This window comes from Macrobrachium nipponense, chromosome 24, assembly GCF_015104395.2.
Source record: "Macrobrachium nipponense isolate FS-2020 chromosome 24, ASM1510439v2, whole genome shotgun sequence".
Classification (NCBI taxonomy): Eukaryota; Metazoa; Arthropoda; class Malacostraca; order Decapoda; family Palaemonidae; genus Macrobrachium; species Macrobrachium nipponense.
In genome coordinates this window covers 74,646,573-74,661,370 of record NC_061091.1, presented here as the reverse complement: position 1 = coordinate 74,661,370, position 14,798 = coordinate 74,646,573, and the positions used below count along the sequence as shown (strand labels likewise).

The 14,798-nt window shown below is 39.6% G+C and overlaps 1 protein-coding gene across 1 annotated transcript in view; it reads right to left on the bottom strand.

The window, feature by feature from the left end:
• Positions 1–14,798, bottom strand: part of LOC135203529 (uncharacterized) — a 160,118-nt gene that overhangs the window by 5,453 nt on the left and 139,867 nt on the right. The window contains exons 6-8 of the mRNA XM_064233264.1: positions 6,998–7,735; positions 5,847–6,590; positions 3,307–3,353 (exon numbers count right to left, since the gene is read on the bottom strand). Of these exons, the coding sequence (XP_064089334.1) occupies positions 3,307–3,353; positions 5,847–6,590; positions 6,998–7,735 (1,529 nt within the window). The remainder of the gene's footprint in view (positions 1–3,306; positions 3,354–5,846; positions 6,591–6,997; positions 7,736–14,798) is intronic.

Sequence of the window (14,798 nt, the reverse complement as noted above, 5' to 3'; positions counted from 1 at the left end):
AGTCGCTGTATTTTTTTTATACTGAAATATTCACTAATTATACTATATTTTCATATTTTTTTAATAAATGCCGGTGGAAAAATGGGCCATAAGGAGAGAGTCCACCTTGAAATTTACTACAGAAGCATGAAAACCAGCCAGTTCCTTATGAAGAACACAGCAACCCCAGGGATACCCTTGAAAAGTGTCTACAAATTTACATGCCTATATGCCACAATTCACACATAAGGATGATGGCTATTATGCACTCCAAGCTACCTTCCTGCCACCTTTTATCATTACTGTAATGAGCACCAAAAAAGGACCTGATTAAGAGGAACTGAATTATGCCATTAAATCATAGACAGCAACAGCCTACAACTGCACTTTCTAAAAGCTTGAAGCATCCTGTGCAAGAATATGGTATACTCTATGAAACTGAAAATCTCTCTCAAAAGAAACCCCCTGGATTCTCAACCAACAGAGACAACACCACTCACCATACAAAATACAAGGGACAAAGCATGAGAAATGCACCTACACCAAACAAGAGAGAGAGAGAGAGAGAGAGAGAGAGAGAGAGAGAGAGAGAGAGAGAGAGAGAGAGAGAGAGAGAGAGAGAGAGAGAGAGAGAGAGAGAGAGAGTCCCAAGACCAGTTAGAGAGAGAGAGAGAGAGTCCCAAGACCAGTTGCCAAAGCCACATTTAAGCAAGCCATCTTCCAGTGAAGTCCACTCCAGCAGAAACCAGAATTCCTCTACCAACATAACTAAAGATCTCAATACCTGAAGCTCCTGACATAACTGACCACTCAGAATGAAGACTGCACAGGTCTCCAATAGCTTTGGTGTGCCCACCCATCCATAATTATTTGTACCCTTCTGCATAGTATTCATTCCATTATGACGGAGGACGATCCCCTAAGAGTGAGCTGAAACATAACAGGTAATAAAAAGCTAGTGCAGAATTAAAATGAATACCCCCAAAAAAATAAATAAATAAACTAGAAACTCGATGCTGTTGAATAAATTTCTTTCAGTAATGCTGCCCTCCAAGAAGGGCTACTCCTGAATAATAATACATATAATGAAAATAATACAAGAATAAACAGAAGTTCTTTACAATGGAAAATTTCAACAATGCAGTATTAAAAAAAGTGGCATGGAATAATAACACAGAATCTAAATCCCCTGGGTAATAGTTCTGTCAACCACAAGCACTGCAACTGTCAAGATGGAGATTACCTGGAAATGACCTCATAAACCAATAGGCATTTATCCTATTCTCTCAAACTGTCAATGTACTGTACACGGCTGGATTGATAGAAATCATTGCATATCTCTGAATATTTTTGGTTAACAAGATTTCAGCCTTTGTTCATTTATTACTATTGCTAAAGAAGTTTAACCAGACCACTGAACTGATTAAAAGCTCTCATAGAAGCCCTTGTTCAAGAAATCAGATTTTCAGTTGTCTTCATGCCAATATTTCTTCTGTAAACAGTCAACTTCACAGAGAATTAATAAACATTTTCAGTATACAAAGAATACCCACAACTAAGGCAGTACCTGGTTTAAGACAGGTTTCGTTCCTATGTTGCATCGTAGGCAGACACCAAAAATCGTAAGAAATCCTTAGAAAACCCAACTTTTAATCCTTTGGGTGTCTTGAAAAGGATGTAACCTGCATTTTTATTGATCTTTTCCACAAAAAGGCCTAAAAATTCTTTAACATTCTGCCATCTTGGAGCCATATTTCTTCCGTCGGATCGGCACCATAAGCGTCATAACCCCGGAACATGCGTCATAAACTGGGAAACAATTTCTGCACCCGTCATACCTGAGGACTGCCTGTTAATACTACTATATTCCACAGCTGCAACCAAGGTCTATAGAGTACCAGGTCAACCCACCAAACATTCGGTCAGATTATGACATCAAAAGTGGCCTGAGCCGGATTTAAAGGCACTGTTAATGGCAGGGCCTGTCATTTATTTGTAAATGGCAAAATCAATGAAGGTTCTGGGAAATAACAGTCTTTGCCCATGTCAAAAGGACTTGAGCATTTTTTTGCCTGGCTACGATAGATGGGTGCTATGTATCAGCACCCATTGACAGTTGCTATGAAGCAAAGAATTAGGAGTCATCTTTTAGGGAAAATTAGATCTCTCATGGGATCAAAGTATGTAAACGACAATTGCAAAGGTGATAATACAACAGCTGGCACATTTCATTCTTTACTTGATATGCAAACTTCATCTAGTAACGGCGATGAGTCACTGCAACGTGAACCGAGTCTTCCGGCCATAATGTGGTTGTTTACCAGACAATTTCGGTGCAGAAGAAAAACAAAATTGCTTCATTAAAAGTTAGCAAGAGAAGGACGATGGCCAACTTGAGGAAGTAATAGAGCAAGATAGTTTAGAATACTTCGCTGGATTAATTGCCCGTAAATTTCCAAAATATCCATATCTTGGGTCATATGAGCCATTAAAAGATAACTCATGGACAAGTATAATAAGCAAAGGTGATACAAAATTAATGAAGCCCTCTAAAGAATCATATGGACAACTGGAAACAATGGCAAAAATATGTAAATGCTACCAGGGTGAAAAAGGACTAGGAGCTGGAAAAGGAACTGGTGTCAAAAACTTAGCTGTAGTTATAAAATTTTATTATTTTACCCATTGATTTAGCCACATATTCTGTTCGTTGTCGAGCAATCTTTAGAAAAAGAATTTTAAACTGGGGAATCATTTGATCTAAAACAATGACAAATTTTCTAAGACAATTTGTATTTTTCAATCCTACAAACCTGAGGTCTAAACAATAGGATCATTTCCACCGCCTACTTAGATCTGGTTAAATCGCAGATGAAAGCAAGGAAATGTATGTAAATACAATGTTCATAGTATACATCAAAGATCTGTGGTTGTATACAATATGAGATAAACTTCTTTGCAAGATGTGTGTTTTTATCTATACTCATTTTTCAAGCATTACATATATTCTATATGAAAATATGTGGAAATTCCAAAGTTATCAATATTAGTAATTAAATTCTAAGTTATCAATATTAGTAATTAAATATTTAGCAAAAGATATTGAGCAGTCTATAGAGCTAGCTACAGAATCCTAGATCCATCTGACATCACAAAATTTATTCCTCAAAGGATCAAACCACCTTTAATCCCACTCACCCCCATTTTACCTGCTCGTGGGTAGACTTGGTATTCTATAGACCTTGGCTGCAACCTACACAATATAATCTCTTGCACTTTCAAATACATAGTAAAAGCCAACAATACCATATTTACAAAAATACTCACAGCATATTGGGCGTTACTGTACATGGCCTGGATCCTGAAGTCTCCACCTGAGAAAAATTAATTTTAAATAGATTTGTATGTTTCACAACTAACAAACCTGCGGTCTTAATGTAAAGAGTCCAGGAATCACAAGGATTTGGCGGCAACGGGACTTCTGATACACAAAAACAAAGACCTTCAATACATCCTACACATGAAAATTTCCAGTTATCCCTCAGATTATAAAATTCCACATAATTTCTAAGATGTGGTCTAGGAAAATCCCATCAATGATGTTGCAGGCAAGTTAAAAGAAGCATTACTGTGATGGCAAACCACCAGAAAAATAACAGACCACTCCACATCATGCTAATGAGAAGGTAATTAATAAGACTAATCTAAAGGAAAATACATTAGAAATTATCTGAGAAATTGTGCTCCTTCTGAATTAGTTTTCTAGAGGTTCTAACTTGCTATGATAATCACCACAAAAATGATTTCCATAATTACATAATACTTTCACTGGGAATTAGTTTTATGACATCATTCCCTTAATCTGAACATGCAAGTTAAAAAAAATTTTCATATGATGTAATTCCATTCATCTGTACATACGTAAAAAAATTTTTCAATCACTTGATTTTCTCTCTCTGTCTACCGCTTTCTTGCATTAGGTATTATAATTAAACATCTATATAGTTTTTAAAGTTAATATCTGACTAATATTGCATATATATATATTACCAATAACAGCGCATGTTTCAACCAGTCTATGATATCCTACGCTCACATAGCTTATGGTGGGTTTGTTACTGTGTAAGCCTCTTGTAAATTTGTGTAAACTGTACTGTATATTTGTATAACAATACTGCTATAATGTATCTTGTATAAGCTATGCACCAACCCCCACCACTAAGATTTGGAGGAAAATTTATCAGATTTTTAATGCAATATAAAAAGAATCAGTACAAAATAGTATCTATTTCAGTAAATTCACACGTTCACACACACTGTGCACATTATAGTTTTACTAGTCCCCCTCCTACTTATAAACTACTACTTTTACTTCTTTCCCACCGTTATCCCTACATTAAGGGGTCGGTTGCCTGATGAACCTTCTCCATTGCCTTCAAATCATCCTCCACCATACCTCTTCTCTCCATATCTTCCTTTACTTTATCTCGCCATCTACTTACAACATTCAGATATAAAAAGACTGGGTCACAAATTCGTATTTTGCTCTGCGCTCCTACTTTGCTAGTAAGAATATTCGAAAGGAACAAAAGAACGAGGAAGAAGAACCTAATCCTTCAACCCATTCCCTGACTAGCCTGAGTATTAAGGTGATTTATTATCAGGTATTCATGCAATCACAAGATTACCTGCTCATAATCATCAAATAGCCCTATATTTCCTATCCCCATAGGAAACGTTTACTTTGTGAACTTCCGATGTCAGACGTTGTCCCCATGAAATTCTCTTGAAGTTCATAACTTTCAAAGCATGAAAAAATTCTAAATTTTGAATGGTGCATGAATCTAAATTTTATTTTATTTCTTTTTACCTTTCTAACATCCGAAGTAATTCTTTATAATACAGCTTGATTTAGACACTGAAAATTGTATAATCTATGAGTTAACTCAGGAATGTAAACAAAAAAAAATTTATGCACTAGTATATTTTGCAAACCAACTTACGAATAATTCAAATATCAACGGCCATCAGGATCAAACTCATTTGTCAGTCAGTAACTATTCCTTTTCTATTATTGCATTCTTGATAAGACTCCTTAAAACTTATGAGAAATTAGAGCTTTTTCCAATTAATACACCAGTTGTAGGGGTTACTCTTGCCTGCTCATTCTATGGAGTCTTGGGTCTTCATCACATACACAGACCTCAGATATCATGATTAGATATACAGGCAGCCCTCGGTTAACAGCAGGGGTTCTGTTCCTGGCCGATGCTGCTAATCGAACATCGCTGCTAAGCGAAAATCAGCAATAACAGCACTAAAAAACCTGCTTAGCGGTGCCGCTAAGTGAATAATGGCGCCGTTAACCAGAGATCAGCACCGAAAATCCAGTTACCAGCATCGCTAGACAAGCGCCGTAAAACCGGATAGCCGTTAACTGATACCAATGTTAACCGAGGGCTGTCTGTATTTACTATTACTGAATACAGACAGTCCCCAGTTATCGACGGAGGTTCCATTCCCGGGGGTGTGCCGATAAGTGAAAACAGCCATTAACCGAAACTCACCGATTTATGGCGCCATAATAGTGCTTATGGCATCGGTAACTGGTTATCCCTTATGGCGCCATAAATCACTGATTTTATGGCACTAGACAAGCAGCATGAAACCGGATCACTGATAAGTGGGGACTGCCTCTAATAGTATATCTGCTACAGTAACCTGAAAATACAGTATAGCCTCACAAATTATTCCGGATAATTACAAATAACTAATGCCCTCTCACAACTGATACGTAGACACTGTCAGTCATTTTAACAAATTATAAATAATATAATCGTGCAATATAAGCAACATGAAATGCTTACCTTTTTGTTTTCTTTAATTTGATTTATGGCATCAAATGTCTTCTCCAGTGATGTAGTAATAACTTCAGTCATGAGTGACTCCCATTTCCTTGTGAGAGAACGGCCATCTACTCTGGTGTCTGGCAAAAACATGAAATCAGAGCCAATTGTAAGACCAGCAAAGATGTCGTCGACATTCCAGTCACAAAGTCCAAGCTGGCGGGCATCCGACCGAGCCCAGACATTGAAACGATCCACAGCAAGGGCCAAGGTCCTGTTCTGTTTCTCTAGCCACCCCTTTGGGTGATACCTGGCTTGATGCTTGCATCTCCTGAGGTGCTCCCTTATAGCGTATTCGTCAACAGTCTTAAGATCAATGGGAAGCAACGTACGAAAAATTACTTTACACTTGTTTATCCTTTCAATCTCCCTTTTTAGAGACTGAGCATATGAGACCAGCATCTTAGCTAATACATCATCTCTTTCTGAAAGTAACTCTATCCTCTTTAATGGTGAATGGCAACTGAAAAACCTGCAATCGGAATCCTCTGTTAACCGGAAAACAGTCTCTATTCCACCAAAGATGACGTACAGAGTTCTCTCCCGAGCATACTTTAGGGATTTTATTTCTGCATGAACATCTTGGAAACGAATATGAGAATTGGAGGTATTCAGGTAAGATACAAGAGGCATCTTAATATTGGCCAAGAAATCTTGAGTTTCATCAAACACCAGGGTGATCGCTGTAGGTATAAACTTGAGTTCCTGTATAAGTAACAAAAAATATCATTAGTAACCTTTCAAATTAACAAAAACCATCCCACTTAAAGAAAAGGTAGCAAATATTAAACATCCAACTACCACATCTACTTTAATGTATCTAGAAATTCTATAAGTATATATACTATTAAAAATTACAAAATTTGAAAGATACACATATGGGAAAATTTGTTTATAAATGAAATCAAGCACCTGCAACTCTTTCTGAGGGTCTTACAAGCTTTCAGTTAGTCTGCTTGTTTTAACCACATAGATATCTAAATATCACACTGCTAGCTTTGAATAAACAAAATTTAGGGGTAAAATCTTATATAATTTCAATCTTTTGTCAGAACTTATCAATGAAAACCTTGGTAGTACAAGTGTGAGAACTTGATTGCAGTCAAACTTACGTCACTGCTCCTACTGGATTCTTGCACTGCTGGTACTAAAATGGTGTGCGTATACTCTATGGCACCCTTCAGTGCATTCTTGCGCTTTTCTTGACAAACATGAGTCAATGAAACCCCATCGTGTTCAAGCTCATGATGGAAAATTTTGGAGGATTCTGTTGTAAAAATACTTTCGATATCCCAACCAAGGAAACCTTGAATAGAGGCATCATCTTTGGCCCAAGTATTGTACTTTCTCACAGCATCACCAAGTACTAAGTTCATAGCTGCAAAATACTCTTTAGAATGTAATGGTGCTTTATGATTACACTGTCTGTAATGATTATCAACTGCATACTTATCAATATGATAAAGGCTAGGTGGCAGGAGGCCAGAAAACACTACACGATATCTTGATTTGCCTTCTGTTACACGTTTCCTAAAGAGCAGCGCCCCCGACACAAGTTCTTTCAGTATACTGTCAGAGTCAGTTAAAGTTGGGCTAATTCTGTACAGCTTTTGACTGCACCCCACTCTCATGCATTCTGGATCCATACTAAGTTTAACAACTGTCTTGATACCAGAGAGAACAATGATAAGAGCATTTTGTTTAGGAGGCAAACTTTCCACTGATGCACAGCCTGAAAAGAAGTCAAAGTTCTTTGAGAAGATACTTGTAACAAATGGAAACTTGACGCCTTCCAAACAAGAATCTTGATCGTCAAAAATCACCACTATGTGAAGTTCACCAGCCAGTCCCTGAAATAGAAAACATACAATATAGCTTCCTGAATCTCTTTTAGTGATTAAATTTCCAGTAAATGCCTCATAAGTTAAAAATGTACATTAAACTTGAGTAACTAAGGCTTAATCATCAACCAATTTTAATCCTTAATGAATGGATTCCCTCATATGAGACAGTGGAACCCCCACTTATAACTCCTTTTCAAATACCAAATGTGTATCTTAAATGACATCCTACTTCAAATATACCTTAAATTATTATCCCACTCTGTATTAATCTTTGAGATTTTACATATATTTACGTATATATTATACAACAAACATACTCAGAATTTGTTACTGATTTTAGTTCTTATCTGTTTTCATAGTGTGTGGGCTGTGATTATATTTACAAAATAAAATAAAATGACATATTTGAAAAAATTTAGGATTGTCTTGTAAAAGAGGGCCCCCCCACACGTGGTTGTAAATAGTTTTTTCAACTTCTCGTGGAAGGTAAGGAGAATATTTCAATTTTTTTCTTACGTCATGTGCATTTGCGTATCTTTCTCTTTCCACTGATTATATTTTTTCTTAAATAGGCAGACCCCAAAGTTTCCCAGGCCTGGGGTGCTGCAAGTTTTTTTAGCCCAGCTCTTAAGGGTTAGCAAACCTGGCTGTCAAATTTTCCGCAGGTTTAAAATGGACATTACTGTATATCATTTGAAGTTTCTTTGTCAAAAGGACCCCAGGTCAAATTCTGCCACATGTCTTTCCTGTTCTTGAGTGATTGATTGATTTATAGATTTTAGGCACACATGCCAAGCACTGGGGTAACTATGGCCATTCAGCACCAAAATGGAAATTGACAGTGAAAAGGTTTGAAAGGTGTAACAGAAGGAAAACCTTAAAGCAGTTGCACTGTGAATCAATTGTTCCGAGAGGGTGGACAGTAAGATGGAAGAAAGAGAATATGAACGGAGGTACAGTAAAAGGAATGAAAGCAGTTGCAGCTGGGTGGCAAAAGGACACTGCAAAGAATCTTAAGTAATATACCTACATTGCACTGTATGAGGTGCACTGACGGCACTAGCCCGGCCTAAGGGGCTTTCCTGTTCTTAATTCTTCCACAAATCTCTGGAGAGCATAAAGCTCAAAGCACAGCTGGCAAGATTGAAATAAAATCAGGGCATTGTATTTCAATGCATCAAAAAATGAACTTTCCCAAAAAGAAAGTAGTAAACACTGAAGGCATTATTTTCATAACCCGGAAAAAAACTAACAAATCGAAGGATGCTGACACAACGCAAAGGGATCAACAGAGAGCAAATCTTAAGAAGTTAGAGGACCTTTAGTAAAATGAAAAAAATAGAAGTTCCAGGGCCAACCAAAAGTTTCTTAAAAAGCAGCAATTATCTTAGTAGAATGCATTAAAGTATAATACAGGGTGCGGCAACATAACTCCCTTATTCCAAAAGGCAATAAAACAAGATGTATAAATCAGAAAGGTTTTAATTTTGTTTCATAATGATAATACATATTTAAAGTTTTGTTTCACGTCCCCCATTGTCCATACACTGCATAAACTGATTTCTGGTGTTTGCCATGACCCTCAACAGCGTATCAGCAGGTATACGTATTGGCAATTTCTTCTTGGATGTTGGCCTTCAAGTCTGGTAGGCTTCTCGATTTGTCCCCTTGTGATTTTTATTTGTGGGGATATTTGAAATCCCGTGTATATGTCAACCGCCCGAGAAGCCTACCAGACTTGAAGGCCAACATCCGAGAAGAAATTGCCAATATACCCGCTTGATACGCTGTTGAGGGTCATGGCAAACACCAGAAATCGGTTTATGCAGTGTATGGACAATGGGGGACGTCACCTACCTTATAGGTTTTCAAAACTGTGTGAAACAAAACTTTAAATATGTACTATCATTATGAAACAAAATCAAAACCTTTCTGATTTATACATCTTGTTTTATTGCCTTTTGGAAAAAGCAAGTTATGTGGCCGCACCCTGTATAAGTGCAAATTGTAGTTTTTCTGTTGCTTTGCCCCATATATGTATCAGTTCCTATATAATTATTTACAACTTGATGCCGACAGAGGAGTTGCACGAACACGGATTAACATTAGTGGCACCTCACAGCTTTAGATAAGGGCACTCATGGCAGTTTGCATAAAAATAACTCTCTCCATGCTAAAGTATCAACTTCCAAAGGAATGGCAATACTTTCATTCTGGGCTGGATAGACTCAAGTCTGGATACTGTAACAACCAATTAGCAGGCCACATACACAGAAGATACAGAAGTGTGGAATTACTCATTTGTGATAGCTTACCACTTGCAGAAGTGAAATGGAAATGCTGAGGTTTACCCTGACACAGTTTTGATGAAGATTTTGCTTGTGGACTGGGAGCAATGATCTAGTGTTACAGTTTTATTGTAATGAATTATATATCAAAGGAAATGCAAATTATTAAACTTTAAGTTTAAAAAAATACAAATAGTTATCTTAATACAGTGCTCCCCAATTTTTACGCAGGAATAGATTTCAGAACCTTCTAAGGACATGCAAAAATCCCCTCTAAAAATGCTTACAACTGGTTTATAATTGCCAGATTCCTTGCACCCCTTAAACTGAAAAGTTTATACTGCCTATTCATTTTAACATTTCACTGCTTAATTTGATAGGAAACAAAAATATACTTTTAATTATCATACTTGAACAATTTAATATTTCCAGTAAAGATGCTCCTCAAAATCATCATCCCGAAACAGCTTCTACTTTTGCAGTTTTACTCATAAGTAAGCTATACACACCCATAAAATGCTTATAACTGCCTATTTTAACAGTTCATTGACAAACTTGATGGCAAAAATATACCTCAAACTATCATCCAGGAACACGGTAATATTTCAAAGTCATGTTGCAAATATCACAATTTGTTGTAAATTGTATTTTTCCTAACTATACAAACCTGAGGTCCTTTACATATGGAATGTACTTACAGCACAGCTGGGACTGGTTATAAGCTTTCGAACAAGGTGGTTCGGTAGTTAACTGCTTGTCCAATAGTCGGGAGTCCCACCCGACTGGAAGGTAAACATTCACTTTGCTTTACGCCCAGGAACACAGTGTGGGATGGCATGAGGTGGGACTATGTGTAAAGGACCTCAGGTTTGTAGTTAGGAAAAATACAATTTATGACAAATTGTGATTTATCTCAACACGTATTACAAACCCTCGCTCCTTTACATATGGAAGATTCACTTATTGGGGGGTGGAATCTGAGTCTTATGAACAGACTGGTGTTCATCCGACCTTGGATCCCTCCCTGGTCGTAAGAGCAGAGGGAGGGATCATAGCCTCTGCCCAACTGATCCGGGTGTGTAACGCAGGATCAGTGGTCAGACCTCTGGACCAAACTCATAAGAGGGAGGCAAGCATGCCTCTTATGAATAGCAAGCAAGAACTAGTTCCTACGCAAGAGCCAAATATAAGGTCTTGGGTTTGTCTCTTGCTGGTGTCCACTCCCCCCCTTGTCAGGGGAGTGGCGGATAACAGCTCCTATCCCTAACGAAAGGGATAGGATGGAGCTCAGTCGTGTAGCTTACCTGCATCGGCATCCTGTCCAGCGTAGTGACGACTGCCACCCTCTGCCCGCAGGTAGAGGTAAGAAAAGAGGAGGAAGAGAAGCCAGTCACACACTCATTCACTCTTCCATTCACGCAGTCTCACAAGGATGAGATGCTATCTTGTCCGGCGAGGGAGCTGGGTAAGCTACACAACTTGTTGAGCAGCCACCACAGGTCCCAATGAAAAAGTGTCCAAGGACCTGTGGGCGATATCCCAAAGGTAGAAGGATGTAAAAGTGGTCTGGTTGGCCCAAACCCCTGCCTTCAGCACCTGTGCCACGGAGAAGTTCTTGCGGAACGCAAGGGTTGGACCAATACCACTGACTTCGTGGGCTCTCAGATGAAGGGTACCGGTGTCGTCACTCCTATCCGAAGCGTACACCTTCCTGATCACCTCATGAAGCCAGAAAGAAAGTGTGTTCTTGGACACTTCCTTCTTGGTAACTCCGGTGCTAACGAAAGGTGTCGACACTCAGGCCTGAGGTGGCTAGTTCTCTTCAGATAGCGCCATAGCGCCCTCACAGGACAAAGCAGCATCTCATCCGCATCGTTGTTGGTGAAGTCCTTCAGGTAGGGGATTGTGAATGACCCGGACCGGTCGTCAGGGTATCAGGACAAAATCCCCCGAGGACAAAATCCCCCTTGCCAGAATTCCCTGTGTTCTACCGTATGCTTGTTTTTCAAACAAGGCAAACTTTTTTTTACTAACAGCTACATTAACTAAATCTTCTTACTGTCACAGCAGTACACTCATTTGCTCATTTTTCTGAAAAGGCGATATACTTTTTTTTACTTACATAGTTAAACTAAATCTTCTTACAAAGACTTCATTTTGGAAATCACTTTAGTACTTCCACCCATAGAAGATGGAGTTTGTGAAGAGCAACAAAGGACAGGTGAAATTGCATCGTGAAGGATATATTTACGTTAAAACACTGAGCACTATTACCGGCTAAGACCCAAACAACTTATAACAGATTTATGCAAGAAGTAAATATCTTGACAAATAGCTCGCCTGCGAGTGCAATGATCGATTTTGAAAAAACAATGCTGAATACTTTGATATCGCACTTTCCTGAAGTCGATGTTAAAGGCTGCTGTTTTCATTTGTGGCAAAATATTTACAGAAAAATACAAGAGTTTGGTTTATAAAAACATTATCAAGAAAATAATGAATTCTCTCTTAAAATGAGAATTATAGCGGCCCTTGCCTTTATTACCCCTGAATCTATTCATGAAGCGTTTGAAGAGCTCTATAATATTATGCCAGAGGAGAGTTTCCCGATTTTGGATTACTTTTAGGAACACTATATTGGCAGGCTATGTCGACGAGGACGCGAGAACCCACGTGTAGCATACCTCTGTAGAATATGTATGCAAGAACAAACGAACTTAATTGTACTAATAATTCCGTAGAAGGATGGCATTGCAGTTTCGTATCATTTGCTGGGTGTTCCCATCGAGTCACCTGGAAGTTTAAGAGTCTCTTAGAGCGAGAAAACAACTTTCAAGATATTCAGATGAATAAGATTATTTCTGGTATCGCTAGTGAACCACCTAGAAAGAAATATAAGGATGCCACATCACAAATCAAATCAGTTGTGCTAACATACCAAGAAAAAACGTATTTAGATTATATTAAGAGGCATTGCATTTAACTTAGGGTTTTAAACATGTTCAGTCTTTGAATAAACAATTTAGCATTTTTCTGGAATTTGCATTTTCCTCAGATATTTTTATTGTTAAGAATTCCACCTCCTGTGTTAGTTAAACAAAATTTCTATTAGTAATATTGAGTTAACTAGAACTATGAATGCAATAATAAATGTAAAACCAGCAAACAACTGCACGAGTTTTTTTAATATATTTCTGTTTGGAACTATATAAGCAAGGAAAAATATAACAAGTTACTACTATTATTGGTTGCTTACATTTTCATGACATTAAATTTGTCCCGGGGGATTCTGTCCACGTGGGATTCTGTCCACGTGGGATTTTGTCCTACGCGGGATTTTGTCCTATGGGGGATTTTGTACTCCAAGGGATTTTGTTCTAGAACCGGTCGTCAGGGACCGAAGGGTTCTGAGTCTTCGCTACGAAGTCTGGGACGAAATAGAGCGTCACCGATCCCCATCCCCTTGTGTGCTCGACACCAGAAGAAAGACCATGCAGTTCCCCTACTCTCTTCGCCGATGCCAGGGCCAGCAGAAAGACTGTCTTGAGGGTCAGATCCCTGTCTGACAACTCTCGGAGTGGCTCGAAGGGTCTTTGAATCAAACTCAAAAGGACAAGAGTCGAGTCCCACCCCAGGGGCCTGAGTTCCCTGGGTGGGCAAGACCTCTCTAAGCTCTTCATCAGGAGGGAGATTTCCATTGAGGTGGAAATGTCCACTCCCCACAGCTTAAGGACTAGGGCCAGGGTAGCTCTGTAGCCTTTAACTGCGGAGACAGAGAGGAGATTCTCTCGGCGAAGGAATACGAGGAAATCCACTACCTGCTGAAGAGAGGGTCTGAGTGGAAAGAGGCCCCGTCCACGACACCAACCACAGAAGACGGACCACTTCCCCTAGTACACCGCTGCAGAGAACTGTCTGAGGTACCCAGCCATCTCTGTTGCTGCTCAGTGAGAAAAGCCTCTCGCTCGCAAGAGATGGTGGATAACAGCCAGCCGTGAAGAGACAGGGACTGAACCGCTCGGTGGTACCGTTCCACGTGTGTTTGGCACAGGAGGTTGTGCCAGGGGGAATCTCTCTCGGTGGCTCGGCAAGAAGAGCCAGCAGGTCCGGATACCAAACGGCCTGAGGCCATTTGGGTGCCACCAGAATCATCCGAAGATTCGCGGTGACCAGCACCCTGATGATCACCTTGCGAATCAGACAGAACGGGGGAAAGGCGTAGACGAAGAGGTTGTCCAACGGGTGTTGAAGAGCGTCCTCTGCAGCTGCCCATGGGTCCGACACAACTGAGAAGAAAACCTCGAGTTTCCTGTTGTGCTGGGTGGTGAACAGATCCACGACTGGACGCCCCCAACAGGTCGAAGAGCCTTTCTGTCACGTCTGAGTGAAGACCAATTCGGTCCCGATCACCTGATTCTGACAGCTAAGCTTGTCTGCCACTACATTCCTCTTGCCTGGAATGTATCTGGTTGACAGTGCTACCGAGTGAGCTACCGCCCACTCGTGCACCTGCATCGTCAACTGGTACAACGGGAGGGACACTAGGCCTCCCTGTTTGTTGACATATGCCACTACCGTGGTGTTGTCGCTCATCAACACCACTGAGTGTCCCATCACCCATTCCTGGAACTCTTGGAGAGCGTGGAATGCTGCCTTGAGCTCCAGGACGTTGATGTGAAGGTGCTTGTCGTGATGGTCTCACACATTTGCAGCCAGCTACTCCTCCAGGTGTGCACCCCATCCCTCGTTTAATGCGTCTGAGAACAGCAGCACTCACTCCT